The 23562-nt window shown below is 55.3% G+C and overlaps 3 protein-coding genes across 3 annotated transcripts; 1 reads left to right on the forward strand and 2 right to left on the reverse strand.

Annotated features, from left to right (window-relative positions):
* Positions 1-1886: 1886 nt before the first annotated feature.
* On the reverse strand, positions 1887-11751 carry NCLIV_034640 (putative peptidase family M3 domain containing protein; the record flags this gene model as incomplete). Its single annotated transcript, XM_003883665.1, has 15 exons — positions 1887-2148; positions 2863-3472; positions 4108-4512; positions 5087-5193; positions 5559-5701; positions 6486-6552; positions 6787-6878; positions 7230-7299; positions 7981-8236; positions 8571-8655; positions 9334-9705; positions 9890-9983; positions 10443-10899; positions 11466-11512; positions 11567-11751. 15 exons carry the CDS (start codon positions 11749-11751, stop codon positions 1887-1889), a joined length of 3252 nt encoding a protein of 1083 aa, XP_003883714.1.
* A 1989-nt stretch (positions 11752-13740) lies between these two features.
* Positions 13741-16027, forward strand: NCLIV_034650 (conserved hypothetical protein; the record flags this gene model as incomplete). Its single annotated transcript, XM_003883666.1, has 3 exons — positions 13741-13821; positions 14263-14926; positions 15852-16027. The coding sequence occupies 3 exons, from the start codon at positions 13741-13743 to the stop codon at positions 16025-16027; spliced, it is 921 nt and encodes a 306-aa protein (XP_003883715.1).
* A 2208-nt stretch (positions 16028-18235) lies between these two features.
* Positions 18236-23223, reverse strand: NCLIV_034660 (hypothetical protein; the record flags this gene model as incomplete). Its single annotated transcript, XM_003883667.1, has 4 exons — positions 18236-19168; positions 19481-19790; positions 20203-20399; positions 20938-23223. The coding sequence occupies 4 exons, from the start codon at positions 23221-23223 to the stop codon at positions 18236-18238; spliced, it is 3726 nt and encodes a 1241-aa protein (XP_003883716.1).
* Between the last annotated feature and the right edge of the window lie 339 nt (positions 23224-23562).

Below are 23562 nucleotides of genomic sequence, written 5' to 3' on the forward strand. Positions count from 1 at the left end.
GTTTAACCAAACTCACGGGAGCGGCAGGGGCAAAAACATTCTTCCGACTTCACCATTGACCTCCTTGTACTTGCCTATTCTCGCTTGTCTGTCAGCATTTCCGCAACCCCCTCACACGCTGGTTTAGATCTCCTGAACCACAAGCCAATGAGGATCAGGACAATTAATATGAACAGTGTACCTCCAACCCAGCCGGTACAAAGAACACCATCTACTTCCCCGGTACCAGGTCCTGTTTTTGCACCACCAAAGTCTAGACCCGACAGTGTCGGGGCAGCGTTCCCGTCAGGATCGGGAAAGGCCTGTTGTAGGTGGTCCTGCTCCATGGCCCTGACAATTGTAAACTTCCACGCATTAAAGGCCGTCACAGAGGGGTCACGGGGGCGTCTTTAATGAATAACGGCGGGCCAGTGGTAAGTAACCACGTCCTGCTAGACGGGCGGCGATGATCCTCTCGACAGGGACAGTATCGCGGCGCAGACCACACGAAACCTAAAGAAAACCGGCTATACAGAGATGCAACGACAAGATTCCAAATGCTATATCCTGTCTCGAATTCTTACTGCAAACGAAAACAATTTCAGCGCTTTGCATGAATGCTCCACAGAGGTATTTACCGCTTGAACAATTACTGAACCACGAAAATGTGCCAGAAAGCCCCCTTGGCTCAGAACACTGAAGTACGGAACGCGAGGTTTGAGATTACTACACCCGTTTGCCGATAACTCGCACTAATGTTGCGTGTCTGTGCGAGGTAACAACAACACGGCCAAAAACGGCCCAAAAGAGCTCGACAGGTTTACGACACACGTGAGTGAACGAAGCAATGGTGCTCGCTGCGAGACGCGATACTCTCAGCGGGTTTCATTGCACCCGCCGCGGTGTCGCCGAGAGAGGACGCCTGTAGCAAACAGCGGTTCGGATTTCACTGGACGTAAAAACTCCATACAGCACGCTTGCGATGCCAGCGTTACGGCAACCGTCGTGCCACACGGGCAATCGATTTTGCTTTGCTGATTTTGCCAGGGGGAAAAACACGCTTCGCGCCGTACAAGATTGCTTTGAATGCTCGACGAACTGGTTTAAAAAACTGGTTTAAGCTACACTCCAAGCATCTGTGAAAGGATTAGGTCGGCGAGTAACGGTGAGCGGCCGAGGGTACCCAGCAAACGGGGAGACAAATAACGTTACATGACGTCGCGACCCTCTGTCCGGAAACGTGAAGGCGATGGCGTCTACTTGAGTAAAACGCGTATCTATGGTATGGTAGCCTTTACATGGTGCATCACGTGTTGGCGGAGTTTAGCCGCCTCACGTGAACACAACAGCAGTGCCGTTCAATGCTAGACGGTTTAAAGCGCCGTTCATGATTGGTTTCAATTGCACTGCTTTGTGAGGGTGTGGGGAACTCACACAAATTGCCCTTTTCAATCTCCACACTACTTCCTCCGATAGGCCTCTCTGGAATTCTGGCGATGTTTTCTTTTTCGGCATGAATGCCAGGTAGCCTCCAACGCGACCACGACATCGGCACCACGACTGAAGTCTCTTTCTCATAAAGTTCCGAGGCAGTATCTCCATGCGCTCTTAGCTGTCTGCTCCACACTCTCTGGTACTCTCTGGGCGAAACTCGCGTCGCACTACGCATAATCCTACAAAACAGGTTTCACACGTCTGCCCGTCTGTTATTTCTGTCATCCCACGAACACGCCGAGCTTGGACAGCATAATGGATACCCATTGGAAACGAGTTCTGAAATGTGTTCTCAGAACAACCGTAAACAAACAACAATTTGTGCGTTTTTCCTGCATTCCTCGTGGCGCATATGCGCGACTAACAACAGCCTGCGTTCCGTCCTGCGGTCCGTGTCCTATGCCAAAGTCCGGTCACCCGAAAGGAAGCTCGGCGGCCGCTGCGACGTCGTCAGCAAGTTCGTCCAAGAACGGCTCGACAGGAAGGAGGTGGGGGTTCCTCACAAGGTGAATCTTCTGTGCTTCAGACAGGGCACCGGGGCCGGCCAGGTCAAGAATCGGTTGAAGCGAGCAATCGACAGAGCCGCGACGCAGGATTGCGTGCAACCGTTTGCCCGTTTCTCTGTTGAATGGGTCCCTGGCAAACGCGTGCTGCCACGCGAAACTTGACATAACGCTGCAAAGCAAAAGCATGGAAGACACATGAAGTTGAGGGAAAACGCATTAATTGTTGGAGTGCAACGCATCTAAAACGAGTCTGAACGGGGACCAGCGACACAAATGTCAATGCTGGAGACAATTTGAACAAAGGATAGAAATGGACACTGGAGAGACAGCGACCCGCCTTATACCACTGATACAAACATCACCTCCACAGCTGAATACGCCCGCGGAACTGTGGATGTCCCCAACTTCTTTGACGTATATCCCATTCTCTCTCTACCGCTGCAAGCGCAAATATACAAACGTTCGTACACGGCCATATTTGCATTCCTAAACACCCATACAATTCGTCGGTTCCGCAGTGTCAACGACATGAACTTGTTTATTTCCCTGCTACAATCATATCTATCGGTCCTCGCTACATGACGCTCAGGCATACGGAGGTCCGCGCTACCACTTACACGTATATATCTGCTCGTACGTGTGAATGTATCTTTATATGCACGTGCGTCAAAAAAGACGGGAAACACGGACGGAATGCAGGATTGGTTTGACGACGAAGCACAGCACCTACGGCATGTTGTTTTGCCTGTGCATTTCTAACCCTCGTTAATGGGTATCAACTGCACGGGGAACGACTCTGGCCGTTCCTCCATACAGCGAAAACACTGTCTCTGATCTCCCGCCATGCTCTCTTGATTTCGCCATTCTCGGCTAGCGGACTCACCGACAGAGGAGGTAGCAGAAGTAGCTTCCACCGTAGTGGATGAGATGCTCGAAGCGCGCGATTTGTGGCCTTCCAACTACGTCGCAGATGGATTTTCCAGTTGCCCCCGAAAGAGGCGCTCCAGCTAACCAGCTGTGTTTGCTGTACGCGGTGTCTAGACACCTGTGCAGAGCCGCCAGCTGGGCGTCCACAGACGCCGAGGACGAACACGCACCAGAAGCAAGGGGATTCGAACAGGGTACATCACTTGCAGCTTGCCCAGAAGTCGGCACGAAACTGTAGAAGGCCTGGTCCATGAGTGCATGCAGAAGCAGCTGCAGCGCGCTGAGGTGTCCGAAGTTGCAGTGAGCGGGTTGAGATCCAGAACCTTGGAGCGTGCGGGGCTGCTTTGCCTCTGACGGAAGGCGCTCGAGCACAAGAGGCGCCATAAAGTGCTCAAAGAGATTGGACGGAAACTCCGCAAAGTCCACCGCTCCTCGAGTCCCAGACAAATGCTGGAGTTCCGTGTCGGAAATGAGGGAATGGAGAACATGGCCGAACTCGTGGAGAAGACTCCGACTGAGGGACGCGGAGAGACGCGTGTTCTCCAGCAGGCGATCGACGTCGGGGCCTGGACACAGTGGGGCACGAAAACGGGAACGACAATCGGATTGCGCCTCCCACAACTCACAGGCATCGATGCTAAAAGACCGCGTACACATACAAGCAAACACGGTCAGGAGCAACCCCGCAAAATCAGACAAACCGCGAAATCGACTCAATGGCCTGTGGAGGTCCCCATACACCGGAAGCAAGACTAGGCGTACAGACATCCATATATATATATATATATATATGTATATATATGGATCTCTATCCACGACGTCTGCATGGGTACATATTTATATAGTTATATATGCAGCATCCAAAAGAATCTCGTTTCTCGGTCACTTTTCTGAAGTGGAGTGGGTTGCCTGTCCGTCTGGGTTTTGTGTCTTTTTTCGTCTGTCAAAGCACATCGCCGATTTGCGGAAGAAACCAACTTCATCCGCTACAGTGTCTGTCTCCCGTCTCAGTCTTCTGAGTCTGCTTCGGCGCCTAACCGGTCACCCTGAGAGGTCGCCCCCGTCCTGGTTGAGCTCTCCTCGGCATGTTGCGGCTTCCGAACCCCGGTAAAAATAGGTTTCAGAGAAGTCGCCGTGTCCGCCGTCATCACAGCCGGCGTCACGAACATAAAAAGATCACAGCTCTGCCTGCGTCCGTTACCTGTTTGCTGAGTCGCGTCGACGTCGGGAGGCAGCTGGAAGCTGCAGACCAGAGCCGTGCAAGGAATCTGCCGAAGCTCGGCACCGGCAAGGCTCACGTGGTCCATTTCCTGTGCACCACCCTGTCCAGCGTCGCGCTCTGAGTAAGACAGGCGCTCCACAGAGGACATCCACAAAGGCCCTCCCAGTCGCCATCCCTGGGCGTGAGCGTACGACAGGCGCTTGGACCCGCGGACAGTAAACTGCGCAAGCAGCCGCGTCTTGTTCGGACGCTCCCAAAGATCCAGATACAGCACGCCCCGGAGAGAAGAAGACGAAGAAGACGAGACGGAGAAGAGGCGGGATGCACGCGCCGAGAAGTCTTCATGGAGTTCGAAGCGAAGGACGCTCCAGTGCCAAGTCTCTCCTGAAAAAATGGGCAACGGAGTTTTCAACGGCGAACACATCTCCTGTTTTTCCTTTTCGTCTCCCCTTCTCTTTGCTTTCTCCGTGTAAAACGTTCTCTTTCCGTTCACGTGCTTTCTCTCCGACGCCTCCCTCTCGTCGCCTCTCTCTTTCCCTTCTTTCGCGCCGGGCGACAGCGAGGTCAGCTCCCTCTCTGCCGCGTCTTTGTGTAGTTTCTTCTTCACGTCCCCGCATCTCCATTCTTGACTGTACTTTTCTTAGTCTTTCTATCGCCCGTGTCACCACTCATCCACACTTCTTTGTGGTGTTCCTTCTGCCTCCCCATTCTCTCTGGCGTCTCGCGTTTTCAGCCCTCTCCTTCACATCTCGCGCTCAGCTCGTGGAGCGCCTGTCGCCTCCTTCCTTGCTCGTGTCTTCTGACAGGCAGGCAAGCGCGATAGGGAAGGGAAAACGTCCGCCCGACGCAACGCGGTGCCTACGACAGCTGACCTCGAAACAAACCTCCTTTCGTGCGAGTCCGGGACGGCTGCGGGCTCTGCCAACGCGGACTCCTCCCCTGAGACGAAAAGGCTCACCTTTCGCCGGCGTCGTTCTGACAAGGCGAAGACCCAGAAGGCGCTCCAGAACCGTTTGCACGCCCTGGAGAAGCGCGCGGACCGAAATGGAGCTGCCTGCCGCAGGCCTACGTGTCGACACGCATTAGAGCAAAGGACATCACTGACGCCGCCGGATTCCGAAAACGCGCGAAAGTCGAACGCAGACATGCGGCACCGAGGCATCGAGGGAAGATCGAACACAGATCAGAGGCAAACGCGCCGACTCGGCGGAAGGCGGAGGCACGAACAAGCGCATCCCGACACAGCGAAGCACACATTTGGAAAGGTGGACAGCTGCAGAGAAAGTCGGCACGAACGAGAGTGATTCGGAACCGCGCCTCTTTGTGTTTGAAATGAATCGGGTGAAGGCTCTGGAGGCGCTGCAAGAGGTTCAAGAGGCGGCGTTTAGAAGAAGCGAGTTCTCCCTGGTTTTCGCGCTCCCGCCACGTACGACGGGTGCGTTGTAGAGATACTGTAGGCACGGAGAAGAAACGGGAGGTCCCAAGGCTCAACGCCGCCCTGTTGCGCGTTTCTGAGAAGACCCGAGGACGCGCCGAAGGCCGCCAGCGTCTTCAACTCTGTTTCAACTCCAGGCTGCAGAAAAGAGAAGCAGAGACCGGTCCAGAGAGTGACGGGGATTGAAAGCGCGGCGAAAAAAGCAAAGGCGGAGAGGCCCTCACTGCGGAGAGACCAAACGAACGACGGAGCGAGGCACAAGCCGCAGCGGGGCGGATGAGAAGCAGAGAAAAGAGAGAAAGGACAAAGACGAAAGGACACCGAGAGGGGACAGCGATGGAGAGATGGAAAGTGGGGAGAGAAGGAGGGAGAGCGAAGAAGAAGTGAAGAGAAAAAAAGCACGGAGAGAAAGTAGGACGGAGACTCGACGTTGAGACTTTCACCGATCCACCGGGGGCGCGCGCCCAGGCGGAACAAGCCGACACGTCGCTTGCCGCATGCAAACACAGAGGCCCCCAAAACGTCTGAACTACAAAGGCAAAAACAGCCACAACTCCACTCTCCTTCTACATATATATATATATATATATATATACATATACGTATAAAGTGAGACGTATAGATAAATCGATGGCTAAATCGGTAGTTAAATAGAAACATTCAGGGGCTTATATATATATATATATCGACGGTTATTTCAGGGTCCGACTGTGTGTGCATCGACAGCAGTGCCCAGATACCGTCGCACTGAAATAATTGTACCTAGATGTGTAGATGAATGTGTACTCATGCATCGTTACAACTCTGCAATATATATAAATATATATTTACACATTTATATCTATATCTATATATATAAATGAGTTTGTGGATGCATTCAGGTTTCGGTATTGGCGCCGGAGACAAGGTGAGAGCGACGGACCCGCAGCGCGTCAAGAAGCCGCGACAGGAACGCGTCGATCGTTTCCGGCGTCTTCAAAATGCCATCTCTGAGAAAGCAAAACAGAAGGCGAGAAGAGCGAAAAGAGACAAGAGAGATAGAAACGGGAAACCTGACTCGTCCGTATGGGCGAGTCCGTCTTCGGTGGATCCCCGGAGAGAAGCGAACGGTTGCGCACGGCTTAGTTGCTTGCACCCGACGCGACGCAAACGAGAAACGTTTCGCCAACAACGAAGCCTCGATCGCTTTCCTCGCAGGTACAGCTACGCGTCTTTCTTCTCACCGTTGCGCGTACGCCGTCCACGTGGTGTAGCCGCGCAGCTTCGCGAGTTCTTGCCGAAGATGCAAGAGATGAAAAAGCCGCTTCTCGGTCTCCTACCAAACACGGGAACGGCGCAAGACAAAACTGCCCGCATTTATACATCGGCACGCGCTTGGACTTGCACGCATAGACACACATCTCTACCTCTGTGAGCACGTATGCATACAGAGAATAAATAGATATGCTTACATAGATATACATGCATGCAGATATATATATATATATATATATATATATATAGAGAGAGAGAGAGATGAGGAAGAGAGACATATATATATATATATATATATATACGTCTATACTTGCATACATTCGCGGCGAGCCCAGCAAATATATGTCCATGTATGTAGGTTTTTGTGCGTTTTTGTGTGTACAGCACCTCTCCTTTTCTCGCTTCCTCCTACCTCATCGTGTCTGGTGGTGGCGCGTTGAAGCTCGTAGACATCGCGGCGAATGGATGCCTCGGCACATTCCCTGAGAGGAAAGGAAAACGGAAGTTGTCGCCCGCGTCGAACTGTGGTCTTTCTACTTCCATACACGCGGAGACGGAGGCCTGTCTCCGCAACCGCTCTGCCTCGCTCGTGTCCCTTCCCCGTTCCCGTTCGTGTCTCTTTCCACATTTCTTCTCCTTTTTTCCTTCCACATGCCTTTCCACATTCCCTTGCCGGGTTCGCGTCTTTGCAATGTCCTTTCCGCGGTAGGCTGGAACTTGCCTGGGTGCTGTGTCTGTCGACGCGCATTTCTCCCCTTTTCTCTTTTCCCTCTCGCCCTCCTCTCGTTCCTCTAGTGTCTTTGCTCGGAGACCAGAACCGAATCCCAACGCCCCTCCCGCATAGACTCTGCCTGTCCATCCCTACTTGCATGCCTCTCTCTATGCAGAGATAAACCGGCATCTCTCGCCTTCGACGGATTCGCACACCCAGTGAGATATTTTCACGTGTGTACGCATGCTCTTGCATCGAAATCGAGCCTGTGAATATGGATGCTCATCGGTGAAGTCCGCTGCATGAGCTGCCTGGCCGGATATCGGTTTCCTTGGGATGGGACTGCTTGTGTGCATGCGTTGTGCATATCCACTTGCGTAGCAATCTCCAGTTCTCGGAGCACCCCTATGAGACAGTCCCGCCCTTTTTTTTCTGCGAGGGTTTCCCCTACCTGAGGAGGACGTGCGCAAGCGCGCTGTGCGCCGCAACGAACGCCTTGTCGCTCCCGGGTCCGCTGCCTCGTAGCGCCCGCCGCCTCGAGGAGAAGAAAGGTTTTTCGCCTTGCAGCTCGGCCACTACGTCCGGAGGAATCCCGGAGGCGACGAGCGCGTCGGTGGAAATCACGAGTCCTGCGGAGACAGAACCGCGAGGCAGAGAGGACGCAATACCAGCAGAAGAAACGCGACTCGGCCCGGACGCGACGGCGGCTGAGCATGGACGCACACAGGGGGAAAAGGCAAGCGGAAGGCAGACTGAGGCGCGATGCATGCACAGCAAAGAGAGAAGAGAAAGGTCGAGGCTCTGTGCGTGGCGTGCCGTGCAGGAGAAAATGCACCGAGACAGCCCCGGGAGAGACAACTGGGGAGAGAGACGTTTGTCGGGGCGAAAAACCGACGGAAAACAGTGGAAGACAGCTGCACGGCGGGATCCCGCTAAAGCAGATTCTTGCAGCAAATCCCGCAGACATGCGGAAGGATAAAGCCGTCAGAGAAACCCTCTTTTTTGGAGAGGGAGATCAAAAAGGTGCATGCGGCCTGTCACCTTCTGAGTTCGAAGGCTCCTCCAGACGTTCGGCGATCTCAGCTGCGAGACGCGCTTCCTCTGTCATCAGCCTCAAGTAGCGATCCTAGAGAAGTGCGCAAAGACAACGCAACGTTTGCCGCGACTTTCAGTTCAAGAAACTTCCCTTCTCTGTTCCACAGTCGTGCACAGGCGCAGGCGCTTCGCCTCCACGACCGGGTCCACAAACACATATGCAACTACACATTTGCCTTTTTTTCCCTGTAAACTTCAATGTCGAATGATATATATCGAGTTACCAACGTAAATACACAAACGCTTGCCATAGTTACTCAAATGCACATGCTGAAGTACACATATCGAGAACGACACATTTGTAGACATACGTCTGAACATGTATGGCACAGGCTGAAGCTCCATGCGTCGAAAACGTGTCTAAACTTAGAAGTGCATATAAACATATACATACGTATGTATATATATATATATATATATATACGTACAACAGCGTCTACATATATACATGGAACAATGCATGTGTATAGAACGACGTCCATGTGTAGCTGTGTTGATGTAGAAGGAAGCGTCCAAGAATACATACATATATATATATATATATATATATATATATATATGCTTGCACGGGTATCGGACTCTGGGCGAGTGTTTCGTGGACAGAGGCGACGGATGGCGAGAAGAGGCGAACACTTTGCGAAAAAAGCAGGCGAAGGCGCATGGCGTTCGAACTTCATCCAAAGGGCGAACGGAAAGGAGACATGCTCACCTTCACTTCAGGCTCCAAGAAGACGCCTTGCTGCTCCATCGAGTCCCGCATGCTTCGCAGGACAAGAATTTCCTCTACCGTGAGACTCTCCTGCTCGGGCTTTGCATCGTTTCTCTGCAGCGAGCTCGCAGTCGCTTCTTCGCCCTCTCGCAGCTGTCCCTCCGTGTGCTTCGACTCAGGGGGGAAAGGAGAAAACGTCGAGGCCGGAACAGGACAGGCAGAAGGAGAGTCCGAAGGAGAGTCCGAAGGAGAGTCCGAAGGAGAGGCGCAAGTGGAGGAAGGCGAGGAGGGAGGAAGGCAGGAAGGGGGATGTGCGTCTCGGGAAAGAGAAGGCCCCAAAGTCTCAGTGAGCCGGTGCATCTGGTCGTACACCTGAAGTCACAAACAGGAGGAATGGAGGAAGAGAAAAGACGTTTTTGCAAAGTGCCATGAACTCGATCGGCAGCGTGGCCGATTGACAGCGACTGCGTGAGCACACTGGATCTCCGTCTCTCTTTTCTTGCGGTGTCTGTCCATTTCGACGCCCCACAGAAGTGAATTCGTCCGCTTGCCGCACCTTGTTGTTCACATTCACTCGACTCATGAAGTCCTGCACGTGTCCAACGACCTCGGCGCCTGCATGCTTCCATCTGTGGTCCGGGTGAACTTGCCTGAGACGCAACAAAAAGAAAAGGAGAACGACATCGAGCCTCGCGTTTCTCTCGTCCTTGCGGGCTTCGCCTTCTCACTTTTACCGCGTCGCTACCGCCCACCTACAGACAGAATGCGCAAAGCTGGTCGTGGAAGGCGTGTGTGTTTGGTCTTTCGGGTTTCCCGGGTTCTGCCGCGCCACGAGAGGCACACGCCTTCTTCGCAACCGAGACAAAGGAGGCAAAGAAGCGAGAAAAGTAGGCTCAAACGAAAGAATGCAAGAGCTGGGTTAACCTCTATCTGACGAAAGGTTTCAGCCAGAGGGAGTCTCTCTGTGTGTCCGTACACCCAGAGACAGATGCGCTCACGGCCGCCGGGGATACCACGGCCGCTTGAGCGTGCTCTCGCACACTTGCGAAACGGAAAGGGGGAGAGTCGCGAACGAAGAACACCGACTTCGAAACAGGGATTGCCGTTACCTCAGAAGCTCCGATCCGTCGGCTATTTTGCAGAGAGTGTTGCTGACTGCGTCCAGAGCCTGTACCGCGCGCCGCGCTTCTGCCCACAAAGCAAAATCACCTGAAGCCTCGGCAGGAGAAGAGGAAGAAGAAGGAGAAGAGGAAGAAGAAGGAGAAGAGGAAGAAGAAGGAGAAGAGGGAGAAGAAGGAGAAGAGGAAGAAGAAGGTGACGAGGAAGAAGAAGGAGAAGAGGAAGAAGAAGGTGACGAGGGAGAGGACGGTTTTCCTTGCTCGTGCCTGTCTAGAGGAGACGAGGTCGGTGCACCGCCAGCTGCGAGGAAAGCCTCGCAATCACTGACCGCCTGGCGTCCCAGAAGGACAAGCTGCTCTGGTGTATGTACACCTGGAAGCTGCAAGATTCCAGGCGACACATCTTCGCTTGCGTCGCGGCTCCGACGGTGGCTTTTCTGCGTGATTCCTGAGAGGAAAGAAAAGAATCCGTGTCTCCGAGGAGACAGAGAGGGAATGGAGGCGAAGGAACTGAAGTGCGCAGGTGAAGAGGACGAGGAAAGAAGAGAATCGCCATTTCGGCTGTCGGAGTGAGCTGAACGCGAGGGCCGCGAGGCAACCGCGGAGCGGGGCTGGGATGGTCTGCTTTCCGGAGGAGAAGAGGCTAGAGAGGACGGAGAGGCAGCGAGAGGAGAGGCTAGCGAGGACGGAGAGGCAGCGAGAGGAGAGGCTAGCGAGGACGGAGAGGCAGCGAGAGGAGAGGCTAGAGAGGACGGAGAGGCAGCGAGAGGAGAGGCATTAGAGGAGACCCATGCACAGGAACTGCGCACCCAGCAAGGTCGCGTGAGAAGAGGGGACAAAGATGGGGAACTCCGCTGCGTCAGCGTCGGAGACGGAGAAACCCCGACGGCAATTGAAGAGGAACGATAGCCGACGAGGGAGCAAAAGAGCCCGCTTTTTCGCGGGGCTCTCCGGCCGATAAGGCCACTTTTTGACGCATGCATCGTGTCGTATTAGAGGTCAGGACCACCCCACCGTTCCTGTACGGCAAGACGAGGTAACGGGCGCAAGGAGGAGGGGTGCTGCGTGCCAGCAGAAACCAACAGAAGAGGCATGCGAAAAACACGTGAACTTACAGCGTTTTCGGAGCAATCGGGGCGCAAGGCGAGGAGCCTTCTGAACAGAATCGTGAGCAGCGGAAGAGGCGCCAGACCTTGAGGCCGGGCGCCTTGCCGAGTGAAAGAGAGGCGCGACGAGGCAGTCCCAGGACGACTTTTCGGAGGCGAATTCGCGAGGGTTTGCCACTGCAAGGCGCTTCCATTGTTTGGTGTTCCGAACCGTGCGCAGACTCACGTTGGCTTCGCTGAAGCCAGCGGGTTTGCCGCACCCGGGGCCTACGCCCAGACACACGCGACGGGCGGGGAACTTGAGACAGCAGCCTGAGATCGGGGAGAAGGTTTGAACAGTTCTCGAATTACCAGCGTGGCCACGTCACACGCGAGAAGACACAAATAGAACGCGGAGAATACCGCGGCAAAAGTGCCGTTCGAAAAGGAAAAAAGCAACCGAGACACAGCCGTGGGAGTACAGCCAGCGCGCCCCACCGGAAAACTCGAGTGTATATACACCTGGGGGGTCCAGGTCAAGGACAACTCCTGGAGGGAACAAAGGCGGAAATCTTTTCGCTTTTCCGAGGGCGATTGCTCGCTTCAGCTCCTCTGCACAGCTTGCTTCTGCCGGCATGCTTAGATGCGCGGAAGATGTCGAGACTGACGCTCGCCCCTCCTGTGCGCCGTGCTCACATGTGTGTGTGTGTTCGGCGCACGCCTGCGATTTTGCTCACAGCCCTCTTTTGAGTCGGCATCGAGCTACAGCGAGGCAGAGAAGCGCTTTGAGCGTTTGACCGAGACCGCCTTGCGGAGTGTGTGTTTTGGCTGAGCGCGTGGTGCTGGGCTTTCGAATATCGAAACATCTCAAAGCTTGCTGTCTGTTTCGTATCTCGTCGCTTTTACGCTCTGCCGCCCCTGCGTATATTCCCTTCTCCATGACAACCGCCGTCGCCCGGATCTTCTCGTCCCCGAGTCGGTGCGTATGGCCTTTTTCCACTGGCGGTCCTGAGAATTAAGAAGAAACCGGTCCGCACTCCTGGGGAATCTCTTCCTAGTCCGCCTAGTTTGGGGTTTGGATAAGAAACGCTCCTTGAGGAACGCCTTCTGTCGGACGCTCTCGACCGCTGTAACTGAATAACGGTGCCTGTACAGCCTCTTGTTGCGGGCCTCTCCGCAGCATCTCTTCCCGATTGCGAAGAGCTCTCAACGAAAAATGTGTAATTCTCCTATAAAGATACCACCCCTGTGTGCAAAACGCTGTGTCTGAAGTTGAGTTTCGCCGGTGAGTGACACGGTGGCAACGGCCTTTGACGCATCGTCTCGGCATGCAACGCTTCTTCCCTGAAACCCTTTTGGGCGGTTGGAATCGAATCGTCTCGCGAGGCTAATCCTGCGAAACGCACCCGCATTTTCTTAGATTGCTCGGTGTTTTTTCCACGCAAACTCTCTGTTATTGAGGCGTTTCCCCCCAGATGAGACAGGACAAATCCCTCAAAAGTGCAGCTAACCGCTGGAAGGTCTCCGAGTTTCCGCCAGAGGCGTGCCCCAGTGGGCCGGCGTCTCTCTCGATTCTTTTCTTCCGTGTCATGTCAAAAGTGTAGATCGCATGATATCCGGAACTTGTCACTTTGTATCGAACTCGCCTTCGGTTTCTGATCGCTTCTCTTTCCACGCCGTGCGGTGTCCCCTGGCCCTCGTGCCGCGCTCTCTATCGCGTTTCCCCGTCGCGTTTTTCTGACAAGCGCTCACTTAGCCGCATCCTTTGTGAGACTCCCTCGTGCCCCGACTCAGACCCATCTGTAACCTTTTGCCCGTTTTATTTCCGCGTTCCTCGTTCCTTTCTCCTGGCACTTCTCCGCCGCTAGTGCCTCGCTAGCCCTCCGCGCGTCCACCCCGGAGAGCGACGGCCGCGTTCACGTCGGCGCCTCTTCTTTCGCCGAGCGTCTCACGAATCTCTCTTTTGACCCCAGTCAACAGGAGGGACAAAGTAGAACGGAAAATAGCAAGGAGCACTCTTTTCTTCTCGTTCGGATCCTCTGTCGAAAGCCCCCGGCATCTCGTGCATACAGTAGAAAACCAGGCCGTTCTGATTTGCGGAGAAAAGCCACAGCCGGACACTGTCGTTCGCGGCGCGTGTTCCGTCAGTATCAGGTGAAGAGCGCAAAATGGATTTCCGGCGAAAGCTCCCGATACCCACAAAGATGTCAGTCGCCATGGCGCCGCGGTTTCTTGGCGCGAAGACGCACCTGGCTGTCCTGCTGACTGTTTTTCTCTTCTGCATGGTAAGCTACGAATCACAGAGACAGCGCCAGAGGTGCGAGCGCGAACTGTCGCATGCATCCTTATCAGCAACCTAGGATCGACCGTTGTTTACCGCACACGTGCAACTGAAACGAGGAATGTAACTCGATCCGCAACTACGCGTTCTCACAGGTCACGCGTATATATATATATATATATATATATATATATCCACATCGCATTTTCACGCGTATATACGTGCATGCAGTGAATAACCTTCTGAACCTCCGCAAACTCACTCTTTTTGTGCGTCGTATTTCCCCTAGTACCAGAGTTGGTTTCTTTGCCGGAATGCCTCTCGCGCGGAAATCGTGCGTCGTTGCGCGGCTCCCAGTCGCTCTCCCGCGACCTCGCTGTCTCCAGAGCCTGTTTCTCACCGTCTCTTTGCTCACGGCACCTTCCGGTGTGTATGTACACCGCAGACTGTGGCGAGCTGCAAAGAGGGCACTTCGCAGCGCGCGGTGCCTCCTGCGGACGTGCCGACCTGCACAGAGGCGTCTGTGATCAGTTTTTTTCCTCCCCGTGGCGACGAGAGCAGAGCAACTTCCAAGGAAGGCGACGCTTCGAAAGAAGACGAGTCCACGAAGAAAGCCCGGCCTGTTAAAGTTCACTTCGCCTACGGCCGAGGACGCACGGCGCAGAAGAAGCCGATGAAAGTGCAAATCCCCGCGACTTTGGGAACGGGGTACACTCTCGTTGTGTTGGACGTCTATCGAGGGCTCGACCTACCCGTGGACTTCCGCGAGGAAATTCGGAAGAAACTCGGAGGCAAGAAGGACTCAGGCGCCCCAGCAGCTTCCTCACAGAAAGCTGAAAAGACTGCTGGAAAGACAGCAGAAACGACTGCGGAGAAGGCACGTGAAAAGACAGCAGAAACGACTGCGGAGAAGGCAAGTGAAAAGACAGCTGAAAAGACTGCGGAGAAGGCAAGTGAAAAGACAGCAGAAAAGACTGCGGAGAAGGCAGATGAAAAGGGAACCACCGCGACAGACGATGAGGATCTCGAGGACGTTCTGTTCATGAAAGTCTTTGCAGAATCGACACGGAAGAACGGCCTCACCATCTCTCCCCCCGAGAAAACAATGCGTAAGGAAACGACCCTTTTGGGTCTATCGAGTCTTCTTTCTGCATGCCCGGCAGTCGGTGCTGATTCTTTGATTCCGCTCTCGACGCTTCCTCGCGTGGTGTGTCTGTTGGTGTCGACATGTCCTTTCGCCTCTTTCGGCCTCTTCGTGCATCTCACGCTTGGGAGGCTTGTGGCGAAGGAGCGAGCACGACACAGGCCGCTATGAAGAGAGGCCAACGTCTGTCCGCCCGAGGCCCGCACAGCAGCGTTTGGTCTTTCTTCTGTATTTTTTGATCTCCCTCTCGTTCTTCCTTGATCTCCCTCTCGTCGTTCCTTGGTCTCCCTCTCGCTATTCCTTGATCTCCCTCTCGTCACTCCTTGATCTCCCTCTCGTCATTCCTTGATCTCCCTCTCGCCATTCCTTGATCTCCCTATCGTCACTCCTTGATCTCCCTCTCGTCACTCCTTGATCTCCCTCTCGTCATTCCTTGATCTCCCTCTCGCCATTCCTTCATCTCCCTATCGTCACTCCTTGATATCCCTCTCGTCACTTCTTTATCTCGCTCTCGTTCTTCCTTGATCTCCCTATCGTCATTCCGTGATCTCCCTCTCGTCATTCCTTGATCTCCCTATCGTCACTCCTTGATATCCCTCTCGTCACTTCTTTATCTCGCTCTCGTCACTTCTTTATCTCGCTCTCGTCACTTCTTTATCTCGCTCTCGTCACTCCTTGATCTCCCTATCGTCATTCCGTGATCTGCCTCTCGCCATTCCTTGATCTCCCTCTCGTCACTCCTTGATCTGCCTCTCGCCATTCCTTGATCTCCCTCTCGTCACTCCTTGATCTCCCTCTCGTCATTCCTTGATCTCCCTATCGTCATTCCCTGATCTCTCGTTCTTTCTCTGGTTTTCCTGCTGTGTCGTGTTGTCTCTGTTTCCTGTCAGGTTCCCTTCCTTCGACTGTCGAGGGCGAGAAGGGAAGGCTGAGTCGGCAGGCTCTGTACGAGAGCGAAATCGTCCCCGGCGAGGCAGGCGATTTTTCAGTTGCCTTCGCCTACGTGAGGCCGTGGAAGCTGAGCGACGCGCCGGAGGTGTTCGTAGCCCTCGCCCACTTCGACTAGAAAACTTGCGGGGCAAGAACCGGCGCCTTTGAGAGGCGAGCCAGAAGAGCATGTGGAGGGAGAAAAGAGCAGGGAAGACTAAGGACAGCGATATCGGGTGAAGGTATCGGGTCGGGATCAGGGAAGATTAACATATGTCTGTGCAGCACTGTCTCGATTCATGTCTTGGTCAGTGGGCCTTTTCCTTTTTATGGCTGTTTCATGTTTACGGCCTTGGCTTCATCTCCCGAATATCAGGCCGGCGCTAGGTGAACCTTTCCCGTCCGTGTCTGTGTTTCGGCAAAAACGTTTTTGCGAAAGCTCACCGAGATCTGCGCCTTTCCTTTCTCACAGTATATTATCTTGCGTTCCAGACATGTACAGCCGCTCGAAAGGCTTCAGACAGTGGCCCCGATTGGCGCTTTCCTGGTGCGTTTGCAGCTCTGTTCTTCTCTCGCGCCTCGGGCACCTCCCTCTCGCTGAGGCGGCGCACGCCTGCGCCCGAAACCTCTTTTTTCCGAGACGAAAAATGCCCGAGTCAGGAACGAGACAAAATCGATTTTTTCGCACAGTTGCCGCCTTCTTTCTTCCGCCTCGCGTTCGCTCTCGTCGCAAGCAAACGAATCCACGGAGTAGTGACCAAAAAAATTAAAAACAAACCTGAGATTAATGTAGGAACACGTGGACACGTACCTCAAGAGAAACCTACTTCAATTGGCGCTTGGAGACCGAGGAGAACGACAGGCCGGATACATTTTTGAACACCTGCCTGACGCGCCACTTCGAGATGTGCAGCGGAAAGCAAAGCGAGCAAGAGAAAAGAGCAGTGTGGACCCGAACAAAAAAAAATGTTCCCGGTTCCTTTCAGATGCTGACTCACATCCGGTTTCTTCAGAACACACCACCAGCAGGAAAACAGCCTGGTTTGCACACTTCACACTCACATACACTCTTCTGTACGGATGATTATACAAATGTATATATTTGCATAAGCATAACCTTCTCTGAAGTATAAATATATATATATATATATATATATATAAACACACACGCTCCCCTATACGGATATTTATATATATATATATATACCTGAAGCTCGGCACACCTGCAGTTGAAATTGCGTGCGTTTGTTGTGTTTCCTTATAAAAAACTGTTAGAGGCATATTTGTTTCAATGGAACGCCGCTCCTCACCGATGGCGCATGTCCGCATGAGCCTCTTGATCAATGCACTTCCTGACGCTGACATCGGCGCGCAGCATATCTGTCTCTCTTATCACGGCGTCTAACGGCTACAGGATCACTCGCAGAAGTCTACCCTGCAAGTTTCTATCTCCCCCCAGTGCAGCAGTTTTGTGCGTGTGTGAAGCTCAGGCAGCTAGGTCAGAAAAATTTCGTCCTCTCGCTGACCCGTTGCATTGGGGATCGCATGTCTCTTAAAACGCGAGTTTTCTGAGGGAAACGATTTCGCGCGGCCTGTGTCGCCTGTGCTATACTCTCCAGCTTTCTGTCATGTGAACGCTGTATCACCAAAAACGATGGGTAAACTCGCTTTCTGCTTCGATACCGACTGCCTTTGTCTCCGTCGCGTGCCGGTTTCTCCTGGAAATGTGTCCCCCCACCCGTCGCGTCGGCGCCTGCGGCATCTGGCACTGAAAACCCGGATTTTAGTTAAACTCGACGCAAAAAACAGAGCCATTTCGCACTGTCTCGCTCCTGTTCGGTTACTTTGTTGCTCATCGAGTGTGTGTCGGAAAGAGTCTAAGAGAGCCACGAAGGCCCCAGCGCTTTTTCCGTTTCCACGGAAGGTGGCCTGTCTCCGCCGGCTACGATTCCTGCGAGAATCGGCTGCGTATGGCAACTATCGGCGTGTCGCAGCTCTTGAGGCTCCACGCCTCGTCCGGTTTTTCACTTTTCCGAGTTCTTTTCGCCCTTCCACCTGGTGTTCTATATGCCGGTCCCGCCCCAACAGAAGAGCCGCACGCCGTCCCGGTCTGTGCTTCTCGTTCACGGCATCACCCCACAGCCGGGTTGGATTTCTGGTTTACATCTGGAATGTGCGAAGGGCGAAGGCGACACTGTTAGCCCCCGTTCTGCACGTGCTGTCTCTACGGTTTCTGTCCCTGTCTTCAAACTCGTCCACTGCGTCGCCTCATCTCCTTCCTCCCCCTCTTCTGATTCCCGTTCTTCCGGTGCCTGTGCGTCGCGTTCGTTTCTTCCTTTGAGCATTTCTACTCTTCGTTGTTTGCGTCGATGTCGGCTTGTCTGCTTTCCCAGAAGAAGATGTTTTGTCGGGCGCGCGCGATGGCAGTTCTCTCGAATCGGTCGTCGGGGGCGATGGCGGCGACGTGCTGGGCGAGCGGCAGGAAGAGGAACTCGATGAAGTTCGCTTGACTTCGCGGCAGCTGGCCTTGTTGCGACCGGTCGCAGAGCGGAGACACCGGGAGGCCGAGCCTCTGTTCCTCGTCGCCCTGGGCGAAGAACTCCTCCTTCAGCCTCGCCGACCAGGCGGCGTGTGCCTCCCAGTCGACGGCGCAGTGACCCAAGTCCGCCACTTTGATCGCCAGCGAGAGGACGAGGGCGCGGTCTTCTTCTCGCTCGCGGAAGTTGAAGTCTGGGTTTTCGCGCCGTGCAGCGATTCGAGTGGCGAATTCAAAGTGGTGACTCATGTCTGTCGAGAGAATCAGCTCAATCACCTTCTTCCGGATGTCCCGATACTGCGTCACCGTCTTCCCCCGGAAGATGTTGCAGGTGCGGTGAGACAGCGTGTAGAAGGTCAGACACGCGTGGTAATTCTCGAGGATCGAACGATCGTTGTACACCACAGACAGCGTCGAGGAGGACTGAATGAGGAACGCGTTGCTCCGGCCAGGATGCCCCACGTCGTGGCCGAGCGCCGCAACGATCAAGGCCAGCTGGTGTGCAAAGAGCTGCGAGCCCTCGCTCGGAGACGCCCCGAGGGTCGGATGAAACAAATCCAACAGGTAACAGACAGACAGCGCCATGTGCGCGACCGCTGCCGCATGAATCTGGTTGTGGTACGGCGTGCCGTTGTACAGACACTGCAGCGAGTAGAGAAACTCGAGGACGACTCCCCGCGAACAGGACAAGAATCCCGCAGCCAACAGAGGATCCAGGAGGTGATACCCGACGTGAAGCAGCGCCTGAAAAGGGAAAGAGAAGATATACACAAATCAGCCCGAGTATGAGTCAAAACGCGAGGGAGACGCGCCCAGCCTTTCCCGAATGGGATGAGCTATCAAACCGCCCGTTTGTCTGTCGCGTCTTGAAAGTGCGTTAAGCTTGGTGATTTTCGCGCCTTTCGCGCTAGCTCTGCTCGACTGAGATTGGAACGGCCGGGGGAGCCCACGCCGAGAGAAGGGAGAGCTGTCTCCGCTTCAGGCTGGAGTGGTCGGATCTCTGACGACGGGCGGAAAGACCGCTCTTTCTGGCCTCGCGGTGCCTGTCGCGCTTACGTTTCCGTTGCATTCCCGGTCGATTTTGAAGATGTCGAGCGGCCAAAAACTTCCCACGTGGGAAAGCAACTCGTGCTCGACGAGAGGCGGAACCTGCACAGGCTTCGCCTTCTCCTTCTCGCCTGTCTCCTTGTCCTTCGCCGCTGAAGATCCGACACAGGCCTCGCAGGAGGCGCGCCGCCCTGGCACTCTCCCAGCAGCTGCCATCTCGCCGAGAAGCGCCATTTTGCGGCTGTGTAAAGGCGAGACCGACTGGGCGGCTGCGTTGCGCGGCGGCGATCCAATCACCAGACAGGTTCCCGAGTGAAACCTGAAAAGAGCCCCAGACACGCCGGGCCGAGAAAACAGGCTTTTCAAGACCTCCCAGGCGAGACTCTCTCTGAGATGAAAAAGGTTCAAGACGCGCCACGATCGGCTCCACTCCTGCTTCCAGTGATCCAAGGACGGGAATGAAAATCCACTTGTGTACATGCACACACATAGATACAGATGTGCATGGGTGCATTTTTATACCCCGATCTGTAGGCAGGCAAGTCAAGACTCACTCTCCACAGGCATCTCTACGCACGCACATCAAAAAAACGGGAGTCCGCAAAACCAAATGCATCTACACAGGGGCATACAGCAGGATGCATCCATACAACATTTACAGACGCATGAAAAGGTAACTTGGCATGTCGGCATATAACGCCGGGCGGTTGAGGATGCCGCTCTTCCTTTACCTCGGAGACAGGCTGTCGCCCAGGAGGATTTGGGTGTTTCTGAAGGCCTCGTCCTCAGAGGAGTCTTGCGCCGCAAGATGCAGCACGTCGCGAACGTCGGTGGGGAGGAAATCCACGTTGACAGCGTAGAAGTTTTCGGAGCTCGTGGCGATGCCGAGACACTGGAGACGCAGGGTGTCCAGCTGGCATACCACGTCCTGGAAACGAAAAGTTCCCGACAAAAGAGAAACGAGAAAGTGATTCTGAGGTGAACGGACAGTGCGTACCCATTCGACAGCGACACACAGAGGATAGCTCTCGTTCTCTGGCTCCCTTTTTCTCTCTCTGAGTCTCCCCACCTCTGTTCCTCTTCCTCTTTTTCTTTTTCTGTGCGTCCGCTTCTCTGCTGCTCTTTTTCTCCCTTTGCCATTCCCACTTTTGTATTTTACGTGTTCACAGTTTGACAGGACGCGGCATGCGGGTTTGCGCCTTTTGCGCAGTGTTTGAGATCCGCTGCACGTCTCGTTTCGATCCGACTCTCTGTGGCCGCGCCTCTTCATTAACTCGCGAGTCTGTGTTTCTCAGGTTCGGCGCTCTCTGTTCCTCTCCTCCGGTTTTTTCTTTCCGTCTTCGCCTGCGGTTCCCTCGTTTCTCCATTCTCTTCGCGGTCCCAGTTGCTTTTCTGTGTTTGAAGTCGTCGTTTCCCTCCCGCCGTCGTGCGCGTTTCCCGCGTTTTGTTCCCGTTCCGATGTGTACCGAGGCATCAGGCGCGAGGTTCTGCAGTTGCCGCAGGCAGGCGTCCATCTGTTTGAGCGTGTGGATGAGGCCCAAGACGGCGACTTTTCCCTGGTTCTTGTCGGTTTGAGCGCGTTCCTGGAGCTCGGCGACGCGCGCCTTGGCCTGCTGGCAGTGGAGGAACGTTCTTCGTCGTTCCGTCTCGAGGGCGAGGGCGGCGAGGAGCAAGCTCGAGAGGACGAAGCAGCCGATCACGAACTGGCCCCAGAGCGAGGCGACGAGGTAGGCAGGGAGCGGGAGGGCGACGGTGTAGGTGACCGCCAGCGCCAAGAGCAGAGACACCGCACAGAGATGCAGCCACTGCGACGTCTTCAAGCGAACGCAAAAGACAAAGTCCAACACGATCAGGAAGAAGACTTGCATGATGAGGAGCTCAGGCGTAAGCCCCGAGTCGACGCGCGTGCACCCGCCGGCTTCCTGCGTCGCGTCCGAGAGGAAGGAATCGGGACAGGCCGAGGTCCGAAGCGCCTGGAAGCACTCGGCGCAGGCGAGCGCGGTGAAGTGAACTGCTGTCACCCAGCAGAGAACCTTCTCGATGCGCCGAACGAAGGCGGCGAAGATGGCAAAGCAGGCGAAAACGAAGACAGAGCCGAGCGAGAGGATCCAAAACACGAGACTGAGGACGACGGCTGTGTAGTCAGAGTCCCGCACCGGGTACACCCCTCGCTCAGACGCAGCGGCGTCGAGGGCCGAGCCTCCAGGAGGACGAGACGAAAAGAAGACAAAAATGCGTCGCTCGGCAGACGGAGTGTGGTGGAGCTCCTCAAAACCGTGCAGGACAAACGGTAGGGTGTAGAGGAAGGAGATGACGAGGACCGCGACGGCGACGGGGATCGACCGGTAGCGGGAGAACCGCAGGACGCCCTCCACGTAGAGAGTCTCGTCTTCGTCGTCGAAGGTTTGTGCGGGGGCGAGTGGCGAGCGTCGAAGAAGTTGCCCAAGTCGAAAAAAGCAGCCCCTGCCCTGGACGCGACACGACCCCGAAGCCGCGCTTCGGCGCCCGGAATCGCTCCGCCGCTCGTCGCCTCTGTCCCAGCGGCGAGGCGAGGCCCAGAACGCGTGCTCGGCGTCGGAAGTCCCCCGTTCTCTCTCTCCCGTCGCGCTCGCCTTTCCCTCCGGCCTCCCTCGGCGCTTCGACCGGTCGCTGTCGCTGGTAGGCGCGTCAGACGGGCGGCGCCACGAACTTTCAGCGGGGAGGCGGCATTCGCGGCTCGACGAGCTCAGCGAGTGGGAGGGCGGCGGCAACAGCCACATCTGCCTGTGGCCCAGACTCGAGTCTGTGCGCCCCGAGTTCGCGTCGTCGTCGCTTCCCGGCCTGGAGTGTTGCGGTGTACGTACACTCCCGCCGGACGGCACCGGCGAGAAGGACGACCATCCACTCGTTGCGTTCGTCGAGCACACCTCGACTGTCTTGGGACTGGTGTTGGAGCTCTCTCGAACCGACGACGTGGAACGCATCGTGCCGAAGGGCGGGTGACTGAAGAGCGAAGACGCGTCCGAGAACGGCGAACAGATCCCCGTGGGCGGCACCGACGAGAAAGGCGCGGCGAAAAGCCGCCGCCGACAATCCGCGCCTTCGTGCGGAATTTCGGCTGGGCACTGCGGCGCAGACGCCCCGGGTTGCGCCGGAAAGGCAGGTGAGGGAGAAGGCAAGAACGGAGGAGACGCGAGGCGGAGACCAGAAGGCCCAGGCGGGACGGAGCTTTCGAGCCGCGCATCGCGCCCGGAGCGCTCCACACAAATCGAAACGTCCGTGCGCGGCTCTTCGTCTACAGGAGCCCTCGCCGGCCAGTTTCCGCGCGCTCCCTCTCTCTGCAAAATCCAACACCAGCTCGCGGGCGACGGCGCGCTGAAACCGAGTAGCGAAGCCTTCGGAGTCGCTGGAGGACTCCCCGGGTGTACAGACACCTTCCCGTGCCTCTCCGGCGACGCACGCAGGCCGTCCGACCCGGAGCGAGAAACTCGGAGGTTTCTCTCGCAAAAACGGGGGTTGTGCGAATCCGCTGCGGCATCGAGCTCCGGATCGTCTTTGCGTCCGAGCTCCTCTTGACGAGAACTCGGTTTGCGGCCTCGCAGGACGGGATCTTCAGTGAGACTGCGGGGCTCGGATTCGCTGCGCTCCGTTCCCGGTTCGCCCCGATTCTGCCGGGGTTGAAAAGGCTGGCGAGCCGGAGACCGGCCGCTAGCGTCTCCCTCCTGTGTCTCGTCTTGACAGTCGATTTCAACCGACTTCAACGCGGCCCTCATCTTCTTTCCTCGCGCGGTTCCTTTGGCCCGAGAGGCTAAGACCGAGAGCGCAGCCCCAGGCGGTTACCGCGTGGAAACGAAGGGAGCTGACGGGAAGCAATCGGAAGAACCGGAGGAAGAGGAAAGGAAAGAGACTGCTGCAAGGGGAAGGGAGTTGGGCAATTCGAGTAGGCAAGTGGAAACGCGGACGGAGCATAGACCGGGAATGAAAAAAAAAGGGGAACGACGACTCGGTGCGGGCGACAAGAGGCTGAGGGCAACCTCTGCCGCTGAGAGGCTGCAGGCTCGACGAAAGCTTTTGGGACGGGAATGGAAAGAGGCTTACAAAGAGAGCTGACA

The sequence above is a fragment of the Neospora caninum genome, chromosome VIII (assembly GCF_000208865.1).
Source record: "Neospora caninum Liverpool complete genome, chromosome VIII".
Classification (NCBI taxonomy): domain Eukaryota; phylum Apicomplexa; class Conoidasida; order Eucoccidiorida; family Sarcocystidae; genus Neospora; species Neospora caninum.